Source organism: Pelodiscus sinensis, chromosome 22 (genome assembly GCF_049634645.1).
Source record: "Pelodiscus sinensis isolate JC-2024 chromosome 22, ASM4963464v1, whole genome shotgun sequence".
In the NCBI taxonomy this organism is placed as follows: domain Eukaryota; kingdom Metazoa; phylum Chordata; order Testudines; family Trionychidae; genus Pelodiscus; species Pelodiscus sinensis.
In genome coordinates, this window is record NC_134732.1 from 17,873,327 (window position 1) to 17,897,481 (window position 24,155).

At 48.4% G+C, this 24,155-nt stretch overlaps 1 protein-coding gene and 1 long non-coding RNA gene across 5 annotated transcripts in view; both read right to left on the reverse strand.

Annotated features, from left to right (window-relative positions):
* BRD3 (bromodomain containing 3) overlaps positions 1 to 24,155 on the reverse strand; it is an 86,827-nt gene that overhangs the window by 13,762 nt on the left and 48,910 nt on the right. For all 4 annotated transcript variants that reach the window (XM_075905183.1, XM_075905180.1, XM_075905182.1 and 1 more), the window contains exons 6-9: positions 20,536 to 20,907; positions 3,676 to 3,804; positions 1,912 to 2,103; positions 303 to 544 (exon numbers count right to left, since the gene is read on the reverse strand). In XM_075905183.1, coding sequence (XP_075761298.1) covers positions 303 to 544; positions 1,912 to 2,103; positions 3,676 to 3,804; positions 20,536 to 20,907 — 935 coding nt within the window. The remainder of the gene's footprint in view (positions 1 to 302; positions 545 to 1,911; positions 2,104 to 3,675; positions 3,805 to 20,535; positions 20,908 to 24,155) is intronic.
* Positions 19,160 to 20,528, reverse strand: LOC112545920 (uncharacterized). Its single transcript, XR_003089509.2, has 2 exons — positions 20,042 to 20,528; positions 19,160 to 19,260 (listed from the first exon to the last, which is right to left on the reverse strand). It is a non-coding gene; the product is annotated as an uncharacterized LOC112545920 (long non-coding RNA).

Here is a 24,155-nt window from a genome sequence, read left to right on the forward strand (position 1 = left end):
TGATCTAGAGAAGCCTTCCTCGATAACTCGGAGGACTGGATCGTTAGACCCAGGCTGGATCCATTTCCAGCTCTGTTTTAATGGCTCAAGAGCTTCTAGTCAGCATCTGACTCCAACAGGTACAGGCAGAGGTGGGCCAATGAAATTCCCACCCAAGATGTCATCTGATGTGACCCTCCAAACCTTGTGTGGTTGTCCCTCACTAGGCTAGCAGGGATAACAAAAAGCTCATTCTACAAAAGCAGCAAGGGTAGGGAAAGGCAAATATATAGGAAGACGCCAGACAAAAGCCAAACACCCACCTGCTAGCTGTGGTCGTGCTGTTGGCTTTTTTAGTGGGTGCTTTCTTCTGCTGGGTCTGTTTTGCTGGTTGGGCCGCCTTGGGTTTCTTCTCCTCTTCGGCTTTCACTTTGTGCTTCTCTTTTTCTTTCTCTTTCTCCTTGTCTTTCTTTTTCTTCTCTTTTTCCTTCTTCTCCTTTTTCTTCTTTGGCTTGTTGACGGGCGCTTGTGACAAAGCAGCAAGCTGCTCGTGGACAGCCTTCAGCTGCGGGAGGACAGGAGAGTCGAGCCCCAAAGTCAACACAATTAACTTTTCCAGGCATAGACAACATCCCCGTGTGCTCACACCCCACCCTTTCACACCAGCATCTCTTAAAGGGAAGCACTGGGCTGAGTATATTGAGTTCAGCCAGCAGACTTTGCTTTTTGGTAACCTTTAAAGAGTTGAGTACGGCTCCACAGAAGTTGACCAGTGGGGAGAGAAAACTTAGTTCCCTTTCTTTAAGCAAAGGAAAAGTAGCCACCTCCCGAGTGGAGATTCCCCTGGAAACCCCTTGTTCCCATAATATAAGAACGAGGGGCCACCAAATGAAATTAATGGGCAGCGGGTTTAAAACAAATAAAAGGAAGTTCTTCTTCACACAGTGCACAGTCAACCTGTGGAACTCCTTGCCTGAGGAGGCTGTGAAGGCTAGGACTATAACAGGGTTTAAAAGAGAACTAGATACATTCATGGAGGTTAAGTCCATTAATGGCTATTAGCCAGGATGGGTAATGAATGGTGTCCCTGGCCTCTGTTTGTCCGAGGGTGGAGATGGATGGCAGGGAAGAGATCGCTTGATCATTACCTGTTCAGTTCGCTCCCTCTGAGGCACTTGGTATTGGCCACTGTCGGCAGAGAGGATTCTGGGGTGGATGGACCTTTGGTCTGACCCAGTATGGCCGTTCTTATGTTCTAAATGTAGGGAGGGTTAGTGTTTAGGACTAGACATTGGGATGGTTGGGTTCTATGCTCATTTCTACCAAAAATGTGTGGGGGAAGTTACTTGATTAGGTGCTTTCTGGTAGCCCTTGGAAACTCCAGCCATGCCCCCGTGTGTTTGGCACTCACATACACATAGTAAAGAGACAGCCCCTGCCCTGTAGAGCTTGCAGTCTGAATAGCCAAGACAGCCAATGGGAGAGAGAAAAGAAGCATCCGTAACCCCATTTTACCCAAAAGGAACTGAGACCCAGTGAAATTTGCCCACAGTCACAAAGGGAGTATGGTGCGCCTGAGTTTCCCTTCATGGGAAACGAGTGTGATAACCTTTCCTAGGTCTCTGAGGTGCTGTGGGGTTTCATTCCTGTTGCCAACTGCTTTGGGATCCTTGGAGGAAGCAAGTAACAGAAGTGCCAATTACTGTTGTGACAAAGAAAAAACGAGACTGCTTTGTAAAACATTTTCGGTAGGTTTTTCCTGCATCGTAAAGGCTCCAGGAGAGGATCTTGGTTGCCAGGTCTCAGAGGGGATTTTTTTTTTTAAACAGCAAAATGATACCTCCAAGAGCTGCTCTAAGATGTATCTTGCAGACATGCACAGACACACAGCTCACTATGGCGAGGCTGCTCGTTGCTGGCCCTGTCTCTTACCTGTTCCTGGAGCTCGGCCAGCCGGGTCGCTCGCTCTTCTTCTGAGTCGGAGCTGTCCGAGTCCGAGGAGCTCTCCCCGCTGCTGTGGCTGCTTTCTGTGCTTTTACTGACGACCGGCGCTGTGGGAGGGGGAGGGGGCGGGGGCTCCACGGGCTCATCCGGCATCTTGGCAAATCTCATCTCAAAGACGTCCTGCAGAGATGGTGGGATTCAAGGTGACAGAGATGCCTCAGCTGCAAAGACCTCATTCGGCATCTGTCTAAGACCATTCTTAAGGCCGCGCTGACCAATTGTCAAGGCTCCACTACGGTAGGGACTCTACAAACGAGTAATTAGGAAGTATTTCTTGCCCCAGAGTTTAGGGTCTGAAATCTTAAAGAGGTGGATCCAAGCTCCTTGGAAGTCAATGGGAAGAGACCCAATGGGAGTTGGACCACACCTTAATCTCTCTTTGTAAAATCATCTGAGACCTGCTTGGGAGGCAGATTATCAGATATTTCCCTACTGGGAGGTTCTTACACTGTCCTCTGAAGTATCTGGCACAGATTCCTGACACAGACCAGACATTGAGCTAGATCAGTGTTTCTCAACCAGTGGTACAAGTACCCTTAGGGGTACTCAAGAGAAGTGTCGGGGGTATGTCAACACAACCGAAATTTGGAGAAAACTTAATTTTGGTTTTAAGTTTTACAGCATTTTATTATTTTTGTACTTTCTACACCCAAAAATGTCATCGCCTGCCCAGCTACGATTAAGTTGTTTAAACAAATGTGTTGCAACGGTAGAAAAAATATGTGTGTCTGAAAACTGTAGGTACCGGGGGTACTTATAATTATTTTTTTAAAGGGGTACTTTATAAAAAAAGGTTGAGAAACACTGATCTAGATGGACCATGGGTCTGTTCTCATCTGGCAATGCCCCTTTCTTGAACAGGGTTCAAGAAAGAACCAGATACATTCATGGAGGTTATGTCCATCAATGGCAATTAGCCAGGATGGGTAGGAATGGTGTCCCTCGCCTTTGGTCTGACCCAGCATGGCCCTTCTTATGTTTATGTTCTTATGTTTGTTTTGCTTGGACCTGCTTACTTGCGGTTCTGCTGATTGGTTGGACTCCCACTCTGGGATTTAGCTCCTCCGTCCAGTTCAGAAAAAAAAACACCTTAGCAATAGTGACACTAGTAACCCCTTGTTTGCCAGCCTAAGAACATCTGCATCGACAGCCTTGGAAGTTGGCTTTAGCAAAGTTTCAGACTGCACCCACCTCTTGATTGGGGCCTTCACAGGGGTGTATTATGTAAACCCCAGGTCACACTCCTATCTCCTTGCAAAGCAAGGAGTTAGGGATGTAAAATTCCAGTTAACAAGTTAACCAGTTAAACGGAACGTGGAAAACATTTCATTTAACCGATTAATCAGGAGCCCACAGGTGAGGAGCCGCTCAAGCCCGTCCTGGCCACCAGTTAACCAGTATGGTAAACGTTCTGGTTAACCGGTTAACCAGGATCCCGTAGGCAGAAGGCTGCTCCAGTTAACTAGTTACCCATTAACATCCCTACAATGATTAGGCCAATATTTTGAGCCTAGTGTTTAGTTTTGAGTCACACTGAAGAACAGGGTACAACACAGGTCATCTAAGACCTTTTTCCAAATATGAGGAAAGTCAAGGACCCAGGAGGGAGCTGAGCATGCTCAGAACCAAGGCTCCCCCTAATGGGGAACGAAAGGTACAGTCTCTGGAAGATGCATTTGCCAACATCTTTACCTGGAGTTTCCTGGCCATTGCTACCACTTCGTGGTCTGGGGGATTGTACTTGTAACAATTAGAGAACATTAACCGAATATCTGCTGCAAAACCTTGTGCGTCCTGGTATTCCCGGCTGTCCATTTTTTTCTGCAAACAAACAAGCCAAAGGGGGAGGGAGGGGAAAAGAGCCATAAGCAAAATGCATTCATAGCGACTGCACAGATGAAAGGTTCATCACAGGGGCTACGTCTACACTGCATCGCTATTTCGGGATACCGGAGTATCCTGAAATAGCTATCCTGCATCTTCACAGCAAGTCCATTGTTTCGAAATATAATGGGCTCGCTAGTCTGACATCCCTGTAAATCTCCATGAGGAGGAAGGGACATTTCAGAGTAGCAGTTTATTTCGAAATTAAGCTACTTCGAAATAAAATTGAAATAAGTAATTTGCGTAGCTCCCTTTGCGTATCTTGTTTTGAGCTCTGGTGCAGTGTAGACACACCCAGAGAGAGCTCAGAGTAGCTAAAAAGGGTTAGCCTATGATAGCAGCAGGTTGGGCTAGCTTGCTTGATACAGGCTGCTAAATCTAGGCTTCAGATAATATTTTAAATAAATTGAATCCTTTGACTATTGTAACACAGTGATTTTGATTCTAATAATCCAGGGAGTTCTGTTTAAGCGGACAGTCTCCGAAAGGTTGCCAGAGTTGATTTTCTATGAAAAATGAGGATTCTGTACAAAGATGCATCTTTGCATCTGTCAAGAGAGAGTTAAATTCCAGCAGGATGCCAAAAACGGAGCGCACGGAGAGGCCACCTTTCTCGGTATCTCTTCAGTTACCATCCCAATCCATGTCCAATTCCACAAAGTTTTCAAACTTTAAAGGCCTAGAGCCTCTACTGGGGCATATCACTGCCCCGCCGTTGGAGCTAACAGTGCCATGGTGGTTTAAAACAGCAGAGACTTTGGCAAACGTCTGCTCCTTAAAACCCTATTTGGTGTCCTTGATCCTAGATAACATACGGCAGTGTCAAGGGTCAAGGCTGCAGTACATTAACGGTATGAGCAAGGGTTGGTAGAATGAGAGGCCAAGTACAAAAAGAACAGAGAAAGGAACATGGGCAGCTAGGATCATCAGAGGCTAAGTTCCCGCTACTCTTTTCCATCCCTGTGTGGAATACATTTTTCAATGTGCACCCAGGCATATACAAATGTGCACCACCAGCAAACACAAAAGCCTAACTGTGGGCGCTCTGCTAATCAGCTGGGTGGCACTGAATCTCTTCTGAGTGGCTGCACAAGTGCACCGCTTACAGGGAACGCTGACCAGAGGACAAACTTACGGTTGTTCGGATGCATTAAATGAGCATTTCCAGACCTTAACACATTGGGAGTTTTTCCTTCTCTTGTAGGTTCATAGATTATAAAGCCAAGAGAGACCATTAAGATCATCTCACCTGACAGCCCGCATACCACAAGCCAGAAAATTCCACTTAAGTGATTCCTGAACCGAGTCCAACTGAGGTTGGGCTAGAGTTTGTCTTTTAGAAAGCCATCCCATGCGGATTTAATGACTCCATGCAGTGGAGGAGCTATCGCGGCTCCTGGGAAGCTGTCCCAATCATTAATCACCCTTGCTGCATTAGCGAATTGTTACAAGGTAAAAAAAGGGCCCCTTATTTCTCATTAGAATTTTTGCAGCTTCAATTTCCACCCATTCCTTTTCAGTTTAACTTTAACGCTGAACTCCCTAGCTGTGCAACGCTTGTTTGGAGAAAAATGACAGCAGTCTGGGAGCAGTTTTTTACTCTTTGGTTAGAGACATCCTCCGCCTGAAGTCCAGTTTAACGTACTGCGGTGGGATATTTTACAGCATGACTTCACTCGGCTAGACTGGCCATTTCTTTTACCGAATGTGTAACACCAAACACGGTGCACTTGATTTACGTTGACTGTACAGAAATGTGGCATTGGCTGAATGATTAAAAGTCTCTGTTCTTCCACTCTCTGCACCTGTCTCTCTCTTTTGGATGAGGAGGGTTTTGCAAGAAGAGAGACTGAAGGCCTGGTTTGGTTAAATTCACCCCTGTGCAAAGGGCCAAGAGGAAAGTGTGTGTACCACTTTAGTCAGTGGTGCTCAAACTAGGAGTCGCAACCCAAGACAGGGGCACGGAATATCGGGTGCTGGGTCTCATTGCTGCAGGGGGATCAGGTGACCAGTGGGGGGGGGGGGGGGGGCTAAGGCAGCTTCCTCTGCACTCCCATTGGCTAGAACCTGCTGCTGGCTGCGTCTGGGGCACAGCACAATCTGCCATGCCAGGAGAGGCAGGAAGCAGCCTTAGCCCATCCTCTGCACCACTGACCTGCAGCCACACAAAGTAAGCCCCTCCTGCCCCAGCCCTGGCCCCCCCAAAGCCAGAGCCCCCTCCTACACCTCAAAGATCTCCTCCTCAGCCCCAACCCGAAGCCTACACCCTAGTCAAATTATATTGGGCCGCAGGCATCAACGATTTTCTTCAACGGGGTCATGGGAAAAAAAGTTTGAAAACCACCGGCTTAGGTAGTAAAGGCCTCAGTATTTGAGCCTCGAGCATACAGAATTCCTGTTCATTTCATTGGGAGATGCATGTATGTCAGAGCTATGGAAACAGCTTTGTAATTAACTCAAAAACGCTCCAGTGAGACTTCAGTGGCAGATCGCTCATGTGCTGGCAAGCTACACAGATGTGAATCTCATCCTTGCTGAACTCATTTGGGTAGGAAACCCGCATTCAGAGCAGCCACCTTATTACACTAGCACTTCGCATTGTGACTGGTGCCAGACGTCCATCAGGCTTTCTGTGAGAAGGCTCCATTTTCAGGGATTTAATGAGCCAGAGAAAGCCTTTGAACTGCAGAGCAAGGGTGGTGGGGTGGGAAGAAGGGAGGGGGAAACAGACTTGTGCTCCTCCCAATGAAGAACAGTTTGGCCTTGACCGAGATACATTTCTGGCCAGTTCCAAAGCAAAACAAGACATTCAAACGGAAGAACTCTGATATTTTAAAATATGTCTTTCTGCTGGAAAGGCTTTTTTCACCATCTTGTGTGTGTTTGGTGCATATCTCATGGCTGATTATCACCTATGATATGCATTTTAGTGCATGAGACTTCCCATTTGGCCAAAAGCAATGGTTTTGGAACTTCAGGGCATTTTGATCCATGGATTTAAAAAAAAATGTTTTAAAGAAAATTCACTCAGAAAAGGCCAAGAATATGACCTTCTTGTGCCTACATGAAATAGCTTTGGGTTCTCTTGACACTGAGCGGCTTGAGAGTTAGCAGATGGGGAAATTTCATTTGCAATTGCATGTCAGAATGACAGGTCTCAGAGAGGTAGCCGTATTAGTCTGTGTCAGCAAAATCACTCATAAACACTAATAAAGAGTAATAAATTCATTAGGGTATTGAAGCATAAGCTTTCGTGAGCTACAACTCACTTCCTCAGAAGTGGGTGGGTGGGATGACAAAAGAAAGAAAGAAAGAAAGAAAGAAAGAAAGAAAGAAAGAAAGAAAGAAAGAAAGAAAGAAAGAAAGAAAGAAAGAAAGAAAGAAAGAAAGAAAGAAAGAAAAGGTGGAATCTCATCTGAAGAAGTGGGGTTTTATCCACCAAAGCTCATTTTATATATATATATATATGTTAGTCTCTACCAAGAAAACTTGGAAGAAGTTACACAAATTGCGAACTTTGTGTATCTTTTTCCGCTTTTCTTTTGAAAGAAGCTTTTCTGAAATTTGGCACATCTACACGGTGACAAATTTCAGAAAAACCTGCTCATTTGAGCCATCTCTTCTTCCTCGTAAAATGAGCTTTATAATGATGGCAAAAGAACACGTCCGCTTTTACAAAATTTCTTTTGGAAAAGTGGATGTGTTCCTTGGATACGGCATTGCTTTTCCAGGATACCTCCTGGAAAAGCGCTGCAGTTTAGACATAGCCTAAGGGTACATCTACATTGCACGGATATTTCAGGATACTGGAGGTGCTCTTTCGAAAAAAGGCATTATGTCATGCAAACTGTGCTTTTTCGAAAGAGAGTGTCCAGACTGCCTAGGTGCTCTCTTTCGAAAAAGTGGTTTGCTTTTTCGAAAGTACTGGGTGTCGTCTAGACACTCTTTTTCGAAAGAGGCTTGCAGTCTGGACGTAGCCTTGTTAGTCTTTACAGTGTCAGGATGAGAGAGTCTGGAGAGAGGTCGGTAGAAAAGTCTTTGGGTATGGCTATGCTGCAATCAGAGATATATCTGAGCTAGCTTTAGCCCACCTAGCTTGTGTGCCATGGCAGCAGGATTTCAGGATAAGATAGCTGCCCGTATGATTGCCCAGGCATGTTTAAACCTGGGCTTCTGCAGCTATTGGGATGTGAGCTGGCTAGATCGAAGCCAGCACGGACATGGCTATGCACGCGGCAATCACACCTCCGACTGCACGCCCTCAGGCATCCAACTCCCATAGACTCTCAGCAGCCCCTTCAGAAAGCACAACCCTAGGGTTTAAGGAGCCTTTTACATTCATAATTTCAAAACAAGAGACTGCTGCCCCATGTGCGTGGTTCAGGGACAAGGGAGCAGACGCTCAGTGGGTGTAAGTCAGGGTTGCTCTGTTGCCTTCAACAGCTCTGTGACAGGCACGCTGACAGAGGGGGCAAAAGGAGCAACTGCCCCAGGGCCCAGCGATTTAAAAGGGTCCAGGTTCCGGCCACCACTAGTGCAGCAATGGGCGTGGCTGAAGTCCTGGCCCCTTTAAATCACCGCCAGAGCCTCAGTGACACACTCTGGGAGCTACTGAAGGGCTGGCAGGGGGAGGCTGCCTCAGCTCCGCCCCTTCCGCTTGAGGTCCCATCCCTTGCAGGAGTGCAGAGCTCTTCCCTCTCCCACTTTTCCCAGAGGCCCAGCATACACATGCTAAGGGATGCAGCCCAGGATTCTTCATAACCCGCAAGTTACGTGAACTGTCTCCTCACGACTAACTGCTTTGTAGGTTAGTTATGTCAAACCTAGAGGAAATTATCCCCCGGAATGGCTGCAATTAAAAAAAAACCTGTATAACTCCCTGAAATCAGATGTCTCCCTGCTTTAAAACCCGGAAGTCAGCTGCTCCAAAACCACAGCTATTTGCTACACGCAAAGTAGCAGGCTAGCACGTTCAGCTCCCAATGGTTTTATTCTGAAAGCAGCACTCAAACAAATCCTCTTACACAGCAAATGCTGAGTCTGGTCACTTGAGTCCTCCAAGGTAAATAAAGGGCAAAACTCATCCATATTTCTGTCTCCGCAGAGACGGAGAGGGAGTGTCTAAACTACTCTTATTCCTCAAAAATGAGGTTTACAGGGTTCTTTCGAAAAAGAGGGGTTTTGTGCAAAACCCCCCACCTAGACTATTGAGGGTTTTTTTTTGTTTTTTTTTTTAAAAAAACCTCTTCCAAAAAAGAGATCAGAAGAAGATATGCAAATTCACGCCAAATTTGCATATCTTCTTTTGGAAGCCAAGGGTAGTCTAGACATGCCCAGAGAGAGACACACTTCCATTCCTCGCTCTCGCACTGGGTTAGGCATAACCAGGGCTCGACAAATAGTACAATCTATTGGCCCGTGGCGAGTAGATTGCAACCCGGAAGAGCCGGGTTCAGGCGATCTGCGCATGCACAGATCGCCAGACAGCACAGCTCGGAAGCCCTGGGCATAACACTTCCCAGGAGCGGCCAGCAACTGGCGCCCTAGGCGAAACACGCAATCAGCGCCCCCACCTCCGAAGCCCTCAACAGCTATTTATCTTGGCGCCATCGGCAACAGGCAACTGCCTAGGTCGCCTCTGACACTTCCGTTCCCCACGCCTCAGTCTCCTCATCTGGGAAATGGGGATGCTGCTGCAGTGTCATGAGGACCAATGTTTGTCCTTGGATACAGCTACAGGACGCACAAAGCATTAATACTGAGTTTAGGTTCTGCGGCAATTATTTTTTAACCTATTCCAGTGTAATCACCAGATAACCTGCAGCAGCCACTAAGTTGCTGCTTTTTAATTTACTCCCTTTCACAGATCTCGAGTATTCCAGAGCCCCATCACCCTGTATCACTCCTGCCTGCCACCAAACAATTCTATTCTCTGATGACTGTTGAGGAAGTATCACACTCTTCCACGTCTGTTTTGCTCTCTGATACACAGGGAATTTACATGGATTCATGCTCATTAATAGTGGAAACCTGTTATATCAGGAATCAGACTTGAGGCCCTCATCCACCCCACCTCCCTACCATCCCTTATCCTGACTTCCTAAGGCAGGAGCTAGCTCCATCCCTGGGACAACCTGTGCTGATTGTCCAACTGGGCAGGACTCAAACACCCAACCCTCCGCTCCTCTGGCAAACACTCTATTCCCTAGGTCACTCCAGAATACAACAATTCCCTCGGTCACTCCAGAACACAGCAATTCCCTCAGCTCTTCCCATTCTGTCTTTACCCTGAAGCACCCGCTTCACACACACCCGTCCCCTTTCTGCATGACAGACCCTTTCTCAGTCAGCTAGCCAGTCAGAATGATCTCAGTTACATTTCACTTCCTTATCATCTCCCCCTCTGTGGAGAACCAGCCCTGCCCACCTCACTGGTACAAGCAGTCAGAAAGTACTCTCCAAACCATCAAGCCCAGGAGGTATCTCTTCTGCTCTACAATATCGACCCAGCCATGAAACACTAGGGCTGTGTCTACACTGGACCCCTTTTCTGGAAAAGGGATGCAGATGAGACAAGTCGGAATTGCAAATGCAGCGGGGATTTAAATTTTCCCCGCTCCATTTGCATGAACATGGCTGCCGCTTTTTTCCGTCTCGAGGCTTTGCCGGAAAAAAGCGCCAGTCTGGACAGGGATCTTTCGGAAAATAAAGCCTTTTCCGAAAAGTCCCTTATTCCTGATTTTAAGAGGAATAAGGGACCTTTCGGAAAAGGCTTTATTTTCCAAAAGATCCCTGTCCAGACTGGCGCTTTTTTCCGGCAAAGCCCCGAGCCGGAAAAAAGCGGCAGCCATGTTCATGCAAATGGAGCGGGGAAATTTTAAATCCCCGCTGCATTTGCAATTCCGACTTGTCTCATCTGCATCCTTCCGGAAAAGGGGTCCAGTGTAGACACAGCCTAGCTGTGCGAAAATCAACCCTCACACATCTGGGCAGCTCACAGGATCCCACAGCAAATATTCTCGTTGCTAATGAGGTTAATTTCTGCACAACGCATTCAGCATGAGTTCAAGGCATGGTGGCTGCCCTCCACCTACCAGCCCGATGATCATCAGTACAGAATTGAACCTGGTACCTTCAAACTGATAAACGAAGCCCTCTGGCATGTGGGCAGTCAGAATTATAACGTTTTGTGAATGCTGCACAGTGCACAGGGTTTGTCGCAATTAAATCACGCTGCGGTTGTTTAGGAAAAAGTAGCAACAAGCCAAGGGTGACAGAAACGGTAAAACAGCTCAGCAGAAAACAATCCCAGACAGCACTTCAGACAGAATTTATTAGAAAAATTCTACCCTGCTAAAGGCAGTTCCAGCAGCGTTCCCTATAAAGACTCTACAGGGTTCACCATTAATTTGTCTCCCACCTTCCTGACGGTACGAATAAAGTACAGGCTGCAAATGGGAGAAGAACATCTCTCAGTTGCATAGATGGTGCAGGCAGAGAGACACAGTTTATATGATACAATGAAGACTCTGAGATCCATAAACGCACCCACTGAACGCCAACGGAGAGGACCGGCATGTGAATTAATGCTGGCCAAAGAAACCAGAGTGTTCTCAAATACTCATGTTTTTAAGGACAACAGACCTAGTAGTACAGAACTCATCTGAAGCCTCTTACTTCCATGGACCCTTGGGCAAACCCGGGGCCTCAACAAACTCAATGGGAGCATTGCCATTGGCTTTTGTAGGATCAGGATTTCATTCCTTAGATCTATGTCTCAGGAGAAAAATCCCACTTGCTTTGCTTGCCTCGGACTTGATTTCCAAGGTCCCATGCACCTCTGGACAGGCCCTCTGCACCTTTGGCTTCCAAAGGTATCAAGAAAGTTGAGTGCACCCAGGGACAGTCTGCTGAAGTCAATCACAGAATCATCAAATCATAGAACAGGAAGGGACCTCAGGACATCAAGTACAGTCCCTGCCCTCACATCAGGACCAAGCACCATCTTCTAGATCATCCCTGACAGGTGTTTGTCTTACCTGATCTTAAATATCTCCAGTGATGGAGATTCCACAACCACCCTGGGCAATTTATTCAGCCTAAACTTCCTTTGCTGCAATGTAAGCCCATTGCTTCTTGCCCTATCATCAGAGGTCAAGGAGAACAATTTGTTTCCCTTCTCCTTGTAACATACTTTTAGATACTTGAAAACCGCTATCATGTCCCCTCTCGGTCTTCTCCTTTCCAAACTAAACAAGCCCAATTCTTTCAGTCTTCCCTCATAAGTCAAGTTTTCGAGACCCTTCCTCATTTATGTTGCTCTTCTCTGGACCTTCTGCAGTTTCTCCACAACTTTTCTGAAATGTGGTGCCCAGAACTGGACACAATACTCCAGTTGAGGCCGAATCAGCACACAGCTCTAGTGAGCTAGACAAAAAGGATCTGGCCATCTGTGATTTACTGGCTGTTCTTCACACACATCTGCTAGGGAAGATTTTATTTGTAGCCCCAAAAAATCATGAGTGGGAGTTCTGTACAGGCATAAGGCAGTAACGAATGGGACAGTCAGCTCTGGAGCAAAATATTCTTCAAAACCCCATTAAAAAAAATCAGAGATCTTTACAGATCTTATGGGCTGGATTTAGAATTGTGTGCATGTGTACATAAATAACTGCAAGTGCATCATTCCACGAGGAGTAACGGTAGTTCGGACTAGGAAGCCTAGTCCGAACTACCTAGTCCGTGCCGCGTGTAGCCGCGCGGCACGGGGTTCGAACGAGCCGGGATTTAAAAATGGCGCCGGCCGGCTTATGCAAATGAAGCCCGGGAAATTCAAATCCCGGGCTTCATTTGCAAGTGCGGTATGCCTACATTACCCTCCTAGTTCGAATTAGGAGGGTAGTGTAGACATACCCTGAATGTCCAGCTACCCAGTGGTGTCCAACTGTTTTATAAGGAGTCTAATTATAGAATTATAAGGTTGGAAGAGACCTCAAGAGGCCATCAAGTCCAACCCCCTACCCAAGGCAGGACCAATCCCAACTAAATCATCCCAGCCAATGCTCTGTCAAACCAGGACTTAGAAACCTCTAGGGATGGAGATTCCACCCCCTCCCTAGGGAACTCATCCCATTGCTTCACCACCCTGCTAGGGAAATAGTTTTTCCTAATATCCAACCTAGATCTCCCCCACTGCCACTTGAGACCATTGCTCCTTGTTCTGCCATCCATCACTACTGAGAACAGCCTCTCTCCATCCGCCTTGGAAACCCCCTTCAGGTACTTGAGGGCTGCCATCAAATCCCCCCTCACTCTTCTCTCCTGCAGACTAAATAAGCCCAAATCCCTCAGCATTTCCTTGTAAGTCATGTGCTTCAGCCCCCTAATCAGTTTGGTTGCCCTCCGCTGGACTTTCTCCAGTGCATCCACATCCTTTCTGTAGTGGGGGCCTAGAACTGGACACAATACTTCAGATGTGGCCTCACCAGAGCCAAATAAAGGGGAATAATCACTTTCCTTGATCTGCTGGCAATGCTGCTCTGAATGCACCCGAATATGCCGTTAGCCTTCTTGGCTACAAGGGCACACTGTTGGCTCATATCCAGCTTTTCATCCACTGTAACCCCCAGGTCGTTTTCTGCTGAACTGCTGCTTAGCCAGTCAGTCCCCAGCCTCTAACAATGCTTGGGATTCTTTCATCTCAAGTGCAGGACTCTCCACTTATCCTTGTCGAACCTTATCACATCTTTTACCCCAAACTTCCAATTCCTACCCTCTCCCTACCCTCCAAAGTATCTACCTCTCCATCTATGAATTTGCTGAGGGTGCAATCCATCCCCTCCTCCAAGTCATTAATAAAGATGTTGAACAAAACCAGCCCCAGTACCGACTCTTGGGGCACGCCACATAATACCAACCGCCAGCCAGACATCGACTTTGTTGAGGGTCTTCTTAAAAAATTAGGGCTGCAGTCTATTTTTCTTAATTTCAGACGATTAACCCCAACACCTTTAGCAACACTTCCAAAGGGAGCCACGTGAAAGCAATAACAACAAAACCCTACAATCTAATTGCAGAATACGGCGAACAGTTTTGCACCACAGCAAATTTACTTGGGTGAGCAGCAGGGCGCTAAAACAGTTGGCCTAGTGGGGTGCTGAGAGCCACTGAACTAAACTGTAAACTAGGGATAATAGAATCATAGAACACTAGAACCAGAAGGGACCTCGAGAGGTCATCGAGTTCAGTCTCCTGCCCTCGTGGCAGTACCCAGTACTGTCTAGACTGTCCCTGATAAATGTCTATCTAATCTGATCTTAAATATCTCCTGAGATGGACATTCCCCAACCTCCCTAGGCAACTTATTCCCATGTTTAACCTCCCTGACCGTTAGGATTTTTATCCTAATGTCCAACCTAAACCTCCCTTGCTGCAGTTTAAGCACACTGCTTCTTGTCCTATCCTCAGAGGCTACGGAAAACAATTTTTCTTCCTCCTTTTTGTGACACCCTTTTAGATACTTGAAAACCGCTATCTTGTCCCCTCTCAGTCTCCTATCAAAACTAAACAAGCCCAATTCTTTCAGTCTTCCTTCATAGCTCATGTTCTCTAGACCTTTAATCATTTTTGTTGCTCTTCTCTGGACCTTCTCCAATTTTTTGACATCTTTCTTGAAATGTGGTGCCCAGAATTGGACACAATACTCCAACTGAGGCCCGATCAGCGCAGAATAGATCGGAAGAATGACTGTGAAAGTGTAACCGTGTAGACGGTGAACTGATGAGCCTGGACTTACTGGTTAAGGTGAATGGTTACGCGCAGTCCTCCCCCCGCCCCCGTCACTGCTGCCTCTGACAGGCTTGCTCCAGTGCGGGGCAGGGGAACAGGTGGGAAGGCTTCCCACATGCACTGGCTCATGAGGAGTTGCCTCCTCCCCCCGTGTAACCGTTGAAAATGTCGGCGGTTACACGTTTACTTGAATAAATGCATTTTAACATCTGTACTGTAAACCCTGTACATGATGGAAACTAGGGCTGTAAACAGGTAACCAGTTAACCTTAACGGATGATGCTTACTGGGTAATGGTTAACAGGTACCCGGGAGCAGCCCCTCGTCTACAGCCAGCTGTGAGCGGAGGCTTGCTCCAACCCTGCCGGGCCCCTGTGCACGGGGCCAGAAGCAGCAGCACTACGCAGGGCCAGTAGAGACCCTCCTCCTGCTCCCTGTCCGGACTGGAGCACCCCCCTCTACCTCAGGCAGGAGATGCTCCAGCCGGGTTGGTATAGCCTGGCTGGAGCGGCCCCTCCTCCACCCATCCCCTCTTGAATTGGTTAACTGGTTGAACACTATGTTTAACTGGTTAACCAATGAAATGGGACTTTTCATCCCTAATTGAAACCACTTCAAGCCAGGGGGTGCAGTAGCACCCCCAGAACCTCCGGTTCTAGCACCCGTGATGAACTTTAATGGAGTGGCTTTAATGGAGCCCCCTTGTCAATAAAATTACTTATGTGTGAAAGAGTAGACGGGATTGTGCTTTAAGCTCACTATGTCCCTCCAGGGTATCCTGTCTGTCTGTGTGTCTGATAGTCCATATCCTGCAAAGCACGTAACTTTTACCCGTGATTAGCACCTGTGAAGCTGATGGGGTTACTCAACTGCAGAAGCACTTGCAGTATTGTACATTCTCCCCTGATGAGACAAGCAGATCGCTTGATTTATGAACATTTCTGGGGGCTCTTCTTCCTTTCTGTATTACAGTTCCATTCCAGGGCAAGGAGAGAAGCAGCTGTGTCAAGCTAACAAAAGAATAGAGGTGCAGGGCTGAGAGGTAGCTTCAAGAGGCCATCTAATTGGTTAAACACTGGAATCAATTGCCTAGGGTGGTTGTGGAATCTCCATCTCTGGGGATATTTAAGAGTAGGTTAGATAAATGTCTATCAGGGATGGTCTAGACAGTACTGGGTCCTGCCGTGAGGGCAGGGGGCTGGACTCGATGGCCTCTCGAGGTCCCTTCCAGTCCTAGTATTCTATGATTCTATGATTAATTTAGCCTCTGACACGGGGGCAGTTCTAAGTAAACTGAACCATCCCTGTTCTTCAAAATCGCCAATGAGGGGGCTTCCACAGCCTCCCTTAAGAACATGTCCCAGTACTTAATGAGCCTTATTATTAGAAAGTTTTTCCTGACAGCACACCTAAATCTCCCTGGAGTCAATTTACTTCTTGTCCTGTCTTCGGTGGCCATAGTGAGCAATTGATCACTATCCTTACTATGTAAACAATAAGAATCAAGGTCAGTCTATACTAGGTTAAATGGAGATACAGGCAGTCCCCGAGTTACACGGATCCGACTTATGTCGGATCCGCAGTTACGAACGGGGCTTTTCTCGCCCCAGAGGACGGGAGCGGCGGGACGCCCAGATAAGCCGCGGTCTCGCCGCCCGCGTTCTCCAGGGCGAGAAAAGCTGCTCCCCATCTCCCTGGTCTGCTGGTCAGACCAGGGAGACGGGGAGCAAAGCCTCGGAGGCCGCCCACAGCGGGACAGCCGTGGCGCGCCTGGGCTGTCCCGCTGCGGGCGTCTTCTGCGGCTTTGCTCCGTGTCTCCCTGGTCTGACCAGCAGACCAGGGAGACGGGGAGCAAAGCCTTGGAGGCCGCCCACAGCGGGACAGCCGCGGTGTGTCTGGGCTGTCCCGCTGCGGGCGTCCTCCGCGGCTTTGCTCCGCGTCTCCCTGGTCTGCTGGGGGGGGGGGGCGCGCAGCTAGTGCCCCCTCCACCCCAGCAGACCAGGCTTTTCTGCCCACGACGCCTGGGGTAGAGCAGCTGGGGCGCTGCTGGGTTGGTCCCGCAGCGCCGCTCCTCGGCGCTACTAGACCAACCCGGCAGCACCCCAGCTGCTCTGCCCCAGGCGTCCTAATTCAGCCGCTGCTGGTCAGTTTCAGCAGCGGCTGAATCAGGATGCCTAGGGCAGAGCAGCTGGGGTGCTGCTGGGTTGCTCCAGTAGTGCCGAGGAGCGGCGCTACAGGAGCAACCCAGCAGCATCCCAGCTGCTCTGCCCCAGGCGTCCCCAAGTCAGCCGCTGCTGAAACTGACCAGCGGCTGACTACAGTAAGCCGGAGGCAGAGTTGCTCTGCCCCCGGCTTCCTGGAATCAGCCGCTGATCAGTTTCAGCAGTAGCTGACTTGGGGACGCCTGGGGTTCTTAAGTTGAATCTGTATGTAAGTCAGAACTGGCGTCCAGATTCAGCCGCTGTTGAAACTGATCAGTTTCAGCAGCGGCTGACGCCAGTTCCGACTTACATACAGATTCAACTTAGGAACAAACCTACAGTCCCTATCTTGTACGTAACCCGGGGACTGCCTGTATGCCTATCTCGTAGAACTGGAAGGGACCTTGACTCCAGTCCCCTGCCCCCACAGCAGGACCAAGTACCCTCCCTCACAGATTTGCCTGTGATCCCTAAATGGCCCCTCAAGGATTGAATTTACAATGCTGGGTTTAACAGGCCAATGCTCAAACCACTGAGCTCTCCCTTCCCCTCGAACATCTGTGGCTGAGATTGTTACTCAAGTAGGGATGTAAAATCCCGTTTAATTAGCTAACCAGGTTAAACATTAAGTTTAACCAGTTAACCGACTCATTAGAGGTGGGGGGGAGGAGGTCGGGATGGAGTGGCCTTCCCACTGCTCCAGCCCTACTGCTTCTGGCCTCAGGCAGGGCTGCTGGCTCCCAGCCTGCATGGGGCCCAGAAGTGGCAGCCCCCTGTGGGGTGCCCAGAGAGGCTGGAGCAGCCCTCTACCCACGGCGGGTGGTTGCTTTCAGGTACAGGTGAAGTATTACTCGGTAAGCATCACCCATTAAGGGCGAGGCTTACCAGGTAACCGATTACCCGTTAACATCCTTGCACTCAAGCAGACTGCCAAGCTCCAAAACGATCAAAGGAGGAACCCTCGTAAGCTTGAAAGAGGAAGTCCCATCCATGGGTCTGATCCTGCTGCCTCCGAAATAAAACAGAGTTCTGCCACTGGCTTGGGCGGCAGCAGGATGGGGGTCCTGGTCAGCACTGCAGCTGGTGCCATCGGGGAGTGGACCAAATGGACTCATGAAACAGACCCCGGAGTTCCCAGCAGTGGATAAGGTCCTGTAATCGCTTCCATGTGGATGGAGCCTTGTGGCCACCTAGGACCCAGTGGGAATCCACGTAGCAACTCTGAAGGGCAGAGGATAGCGCAAAGCAGCCCAGACAGGACACTGACCACCCCACGCATCCCAGGGGAGTCTTCACTACTGGTCATCCAAAGACAGCAAGGGGGCAGCTGCATCCAACAGCCAAAAACCCAGGAGGACCTCAGCCCTCCAACGAGAACATGGAGGACACCTCCCTTGCCCGCCCCGAGAAAAATGGAAATCGAGGCAAGAAAACACGCCCGTCCGTCGATCTGCCCTACAGAAGATACAGAGAGATAGAGCCATGTTAGTCTGTAACTTTAAAAAAACAATGAAGGGTCCTGTAGCACCTTAGGGTACGTCTACCCAGCAGTGTTATTTCTCAATGACACAGACACAACAAGCAGCTATTTCAACATAATGTCAAAACAACGGTGAACTGGAGGACTTCTTACTCCAACTGCTGCAACCCTCATTGTACGAGGAGTAAGGGAAGTCGGAGGAAGAGGGCTCTTCCTTCAGCTTCCTGCTGTGTAGACAGCCCCAAAAGCCGAAATAAGCTATGTCGACTTCAGCTACGCGCTTGACGAAGCTCAAGTTGTGTAGCTTATTTCAGCGTTAGCCCCTGCTGCGTAGACATGCCCTTAGAGACTAACTAAAATATGTATCGTATCGTGATCTTTCATGGGCAAAAAGCACTTCCTCCTCTCTCATTTGAGGAAGCGGAGTTTACCCACGAAAGCTCATGATACTACATATATATATTTTTTATGTAAAAACTTAAGAGACTTGGTTAGTCTCTAAGTTGCTACAGGACTGCTCATTGTTCTACTGCAGAAGATACAGGCAGAAAAGTCTTGCAGCCTCCACAAGCCCCCAGAATTGATCCGCTCTGGTCTCCTATTCAAACCAACCCTTCCTGCTGCCTGCCTACTCCGCTCTGGCCTGCCTCGCAAGCAATGACACCCCTCTTCCCCCCGCCATAAGCCATTGGAGCTGTTCCTTCACGCTTTCAACCAGGATCCAGCCTGCACGGCCAGGCTCTGCTGCCAGCTCCCCCATTGCTCACCGAGGCCAGCGTCCCCTCTCTGCTGCATGACCAGCGCTCGCGCAAACTCAACTCACCCGGGCGTCTTTCCTTTTCTCCTCCCAGAAGGTCGCTGGAGGCCTTTAGCTCCGCGTGGCTCAGTGGCAAATCGAAAACGAAATCCTGAGTGCTGGGATGGCTTGGTTTACAGAGTGAGGGCAAATGCAAGGAGGATGGTTTTAGAGTCATTATCTCACAAGAGGCTGCTTTCAGCATCTCTGGCCCTGGGCAGGGGAAATGTTCCTGATAACAATATTTAGCAGAGAAATAGTGCCTTGCAAACGTCAGTCCTCATAACACTTCTGTGAGGTAGGGAAAGTGTCAATCTCCCCATTTTACAGATGGAAAAACTGAGGCACGGAGAGGTGAAATGATTTGCCCCAGGCCAGAGCGTTACAGCTGGGATTAGAACTCACAAAATATTGGCGCCTACCCTCAGGCTCCATGCAGTAGCCCATGCTGACAAAATCCCTCCCCTCCGCCTTAAAAAAATACTGTGGTAGTAGTAGTTGTTCCAAGCACAGCATCTTTTTGAAGATCTTTTGGACCATTACCACAGGGCCTATAAGTACTGGCTGGGATTTTCCAACGCACCTTAGTGTTTTAGGAGCGCTCAGATAAAGGATGGTGATTGAGATACATGGGTGCTCCTAAGGCACTTAGGCATTTTCGGAAATCCCATTCACCTGCTTTAAGGGGAGCAGGATTAAGCCCTTAACGTGAAAATTAAAAGCTAGCAGCACCACCTTCATCTCTTGCACGTGGGTGAAAAAGTCTCATTTCACCCAACAGCGATTCCTGTGGCCACCTGACCAGGAGAACATGGGGGTACCGTGGAGCCCTGCGGATGGAGGGAAACCTCCCCACCCCAAAAGAAAAACACCCTGAAGTTCAAACCAAAGGAAACCAAGTTGAAATACCTGCTTCTCTACGAGGCAGCCGAGAACCACTGCTAGCTAGCAACGCGGCTACATCTGTCTCATGTAACATCTACCACCGCGGAGTGAACTGGTGATCATCAGGTCCCACCTGGAGTCACACCAAGAGCATCCAGAGCCCACGCCATACCAGGAAGGCAGTGCCTGCGGTACAGGGGGTTCTATGGATGGACTCCTATGAAATACCGCACATCCTGTGTTCAGAGCACAACACTGTCAAAGGCGCGTTTGTTTAGACAGCCAGACTATCTGCTCAGGGAACTGCTGGCACTGCAGCGTGGAATACAGGGAAACATTCCAGGGCATGGAAAAAGGGAAACAAGATAGAAAAAAAAAAATATCGGAATGGTCCACAAATCCGGTCAATTCCCCCCTCCCACCAAAGAACAGACCCACTGCAAGAGCAGTAGCCACTCTTATATTCGCCACCGGAGAGTAAAGACACCCTGCAAAAGAGGTGGTAAATGTGGACGTACTTTCACAGTACTGAGATCCATGGGGTGTTTGATAATATCATGATAGTCATGTAATTCCAAGGCCTCTGCATCAACAGGCTTGTAAAACGGCCATGCGTAGGCTGCGTGTTTCTTAGAAAGCATCTCCTTGAGGATGCTGTCACAGTACTTGAGGTGCTCAGAGAGTTTGCCCTTCTTCCCCGCATGCTGGGGGACCTCCCCATCTTCGAGGTCTTTCTTTGGTGGTTTGATGGGCCGGCCGCCGCTCTCCCGGCGAGCGACCACTTTCGCCTGCTTGGGATCAGAGAGGGGGGTGGGCGACTCGCTCCGGCTGGCAGTGATGGCGGAGGTGGTGGGCGTGGTTGTGTCTGCTTTTCGCTTCACTCCCTTTTTCTGAAACAAAGAACGGGGTTGTAAAGACGGGTCCCACCATCAGACTGTGCTAACAAGGGCCACTCCGGGGGCGGATCTTGTTTGACTGACATAACCGATCCTCACCACGTGGCCTGATTCTCCTCTTATGCTCCGTCTACATTGCATCCCTCCTGTGCAAAAGCCTATGCAAATGAAGCATGGAGTAGCATATTGCCACGCTTCATTTGCATAATTAATATGGGGCTGTTTTTGCTCAAGAAGCTTTTGTGCAAAACCCCCTTCTTGCACAAGAGCCGTCCTTCCTGAAAAAATGAGGAAGAACAGCGCTTGCGCAACAGGGTGTTTTGGCACAAAAAGGAGCCGTGTAGATGGCTCCTTTTTGCACAAAAGCCTCTGGCGCAAAAACGGCCCCTAATTAATTACTCAAATGAAGCGCGGCAATATGCTAATCTGTGCTTCATTTGCATAGGCGTTTGCACAAGAGGGATGCAGTGTACACGTAGCCTATTTCAAGCTCAGGTTTACATGGCTGTAGTTCCACTGACTGTAATGGGAGTTGTCCCTGAGTACGACTGATGTGAGAGGAGAATCTGGCCTTTGGGGAGCAGCTCCCCTGAAATCCATGGGGATTGACACACAAGCAAGTGTCAGGTGTGCAGGATCGAGCCCTACTTTGTGAACTGACACAACTTACTCATCCAGGGCCCAACTGCTCACCCTGCTGAGCCACTGTTCATGTGATAAGTCCCACCGTAGCCAACGGAACAACTCAGGCCGGGAACTCCTTATGAATGGGATTAAGAGTTCCACAATCTGGCCCCAAAGAAATAAAACCTATCCAGTGCATATTAATCCCTGCATTGTGATCCTCTCTACCAAATTCCTCCCCGTTTCTCCAGGGAAGGTCTTTTGCCTCTGAAAAACTGGCTTTCTATTGAAAGCTGGGGGAAAATTGTGATTTCAGGTCAAGGCGATTTTGCAATGTTTCCCACCCCGCACAGCAGTCTCAAAACTCATTTTTTGACTAGCTTCTTCAGTGAAATAGACTTAAAATACCCAGGTGAGTGCATCCCAAATAAAAGAGACTTCTGTGCAGGGAGGTTTTAGCTCAAACAAGATCTGCATTACTAACTCCCAAATTCAAGGGTTAATTCCATGGGAAATAAAAAAGAAACCCCCAGACAATAAGCTCCATGCCTATATTAACAGATGCAACCTCATCTGATCTTATGGCAGAAATCTGTGAATTTATGGTAGAGGTTATTCTGAAGTGCTAATGCCCTCTTTGGCAGTAACCACGTGAAGAGGATTTAAATTATAGCCATGCCATTTACGGTATTACAACTTATTTGTGTTTGTATATTGCTTAGCACAATAGGGCCCCCAATCTTGATTAGGGTGCTACTATGATATACAATAGCAGTATCTTGCTCTTCTCTAGTGCTTTTTATCAATAGATCTCACAGAGCTCTTACGCAAAGGAGGTGACTATCATTATCAGTTTCACACCTACACAATGAGAAGTGACTGTCTAGGAAGAAGCACTGCAGAAAAGGATCTAGGGGTCATAGTGGACACAAACTAAATTTGAGCCAAGAGTGTGATCCTGTTACAAAAAAAGCAAACATGATTCTGGGATGCATTCACAGGAGTGTTGTGAGTGAGACACGAGAAGTCATTCTTCCGCTCTACTCTGCGCTGATTAGATCTCAATGGAGTATTGTGTCCAGTTCTGGGCACCACATTTCAAGAAAGATGTGGAGAAAAAGGAGAAAGTCCTGAGAAGAGCAACAAGAATGACTAAAGGTCTAGAGAACATAAGCTATGAGGGAAGACTGAAAGAATTAGGCTTGTTTAGTTTGGAAAGGAGGAAACCGAGAGGGGACATGATAGCAGTTTTCAAGTATCTAAAAGGGTGTCACAAGGAGGAGGGGGGAAAATTGTTCTCCTTAGCCTCTGAGGACAGGACAAGAAGCAATGGGCTTAAACTGCAGCAAGGGAGGTTTAGGATCGACATTAGGAAAAACTTCCTAACTGTCAGGGTGGTTAAACACTAGAATCAATTGCCTAAGGAAGTTGTGGAATCTCCATCTCTGGAGATATTTAAGAGCAGGTTGCATAGGCATCAATCAGGGATAATCTAAAGTGGTGCTAGGTCCTGTTGTGAGGGCAGGCCACTGGACTGGATGACCTCTTGAGGTCCCTTCTAGTTCTAGTGTTCTATGAATCTATCCCCATTCTACAGATGGGGAAACTGAGGCATAGAACGAGGCTGTGATTTGGCCAAGATCTCCTCCAGCAGGCCAGCGGCAAGGCCGGGATTAGACTTTTCTATCCCTTAATGTCCTAATCCAGAAATCCCTGTTCTTTATACCGGGGATTTTCAATCTTTGGGTGGCGATTCATCATGGTAAGCCATTGGCTGGCCTGCGAGACGCTTTGTTTATCTGAGTGTCCGCAGGCATGGCCGCTTGCAGCTCCCAGTGGCCACGGTTCGTCTTCCCCGGCCAATGCAGCTGCAGGAAGTGGCCAGGCCACCACTTCCTGCTGCTCCCATTGGCTGAGAACGGCAAACGGCAGCCATTGGCTGCTGCAAGCGGCCGTGCCTACAGACACTCGGATGCACAGAGCATCTCGCAGCCGGCCAGCAGCTAACCCTGATGAGTTGCCACCCAAAGTTTGAAAAACCCTCCTCTGCACAATGCGCTGAACACCCGTTTTAATGTTAAATCGCCAGCAGAAAAAATACCTTGTGTCACTACACTAGCATTTTTACCCCATTGTTTTTTCTTTAATAAATGATATTCAGCCAGCAGCTGTTTGGAGCAGCAATTTAATGTACTGGGAAATGAAATGAGCCAATTAAATAGTAAAACACAGCTGGGGAATTGGGAGCAGAACTCAATCAGTAAGAAAGACACAACTTACTGGTCCCATTCATATTTCTCAGGTTCCTGAAGCAGGAAGCTGCTTTCAATATCTTCCAGGCAGAGTGCCCACCTGTGATCTTTACTGTCACAAAATTCCCACCTACCTCCCTGGAGGCAGGAACACAAGATCAGGCCTTTCCAGCTTTGTTCTGTGCCCGTTTGAAAAGAACAGGGAGCTGTACGTTCCATGGGCCTGCTCTTGCAAACTGGAAAGGAACAGTCCTACCAACACCTATGGGACAACTGGTGAGAGGCGGGGGAGTTCTTAAGGGTGGCACGGGCCACGGCCCTAAGCCGTCCAAAGCTTTTATGTTCACGCAGCTGCCAAGCTGGCTA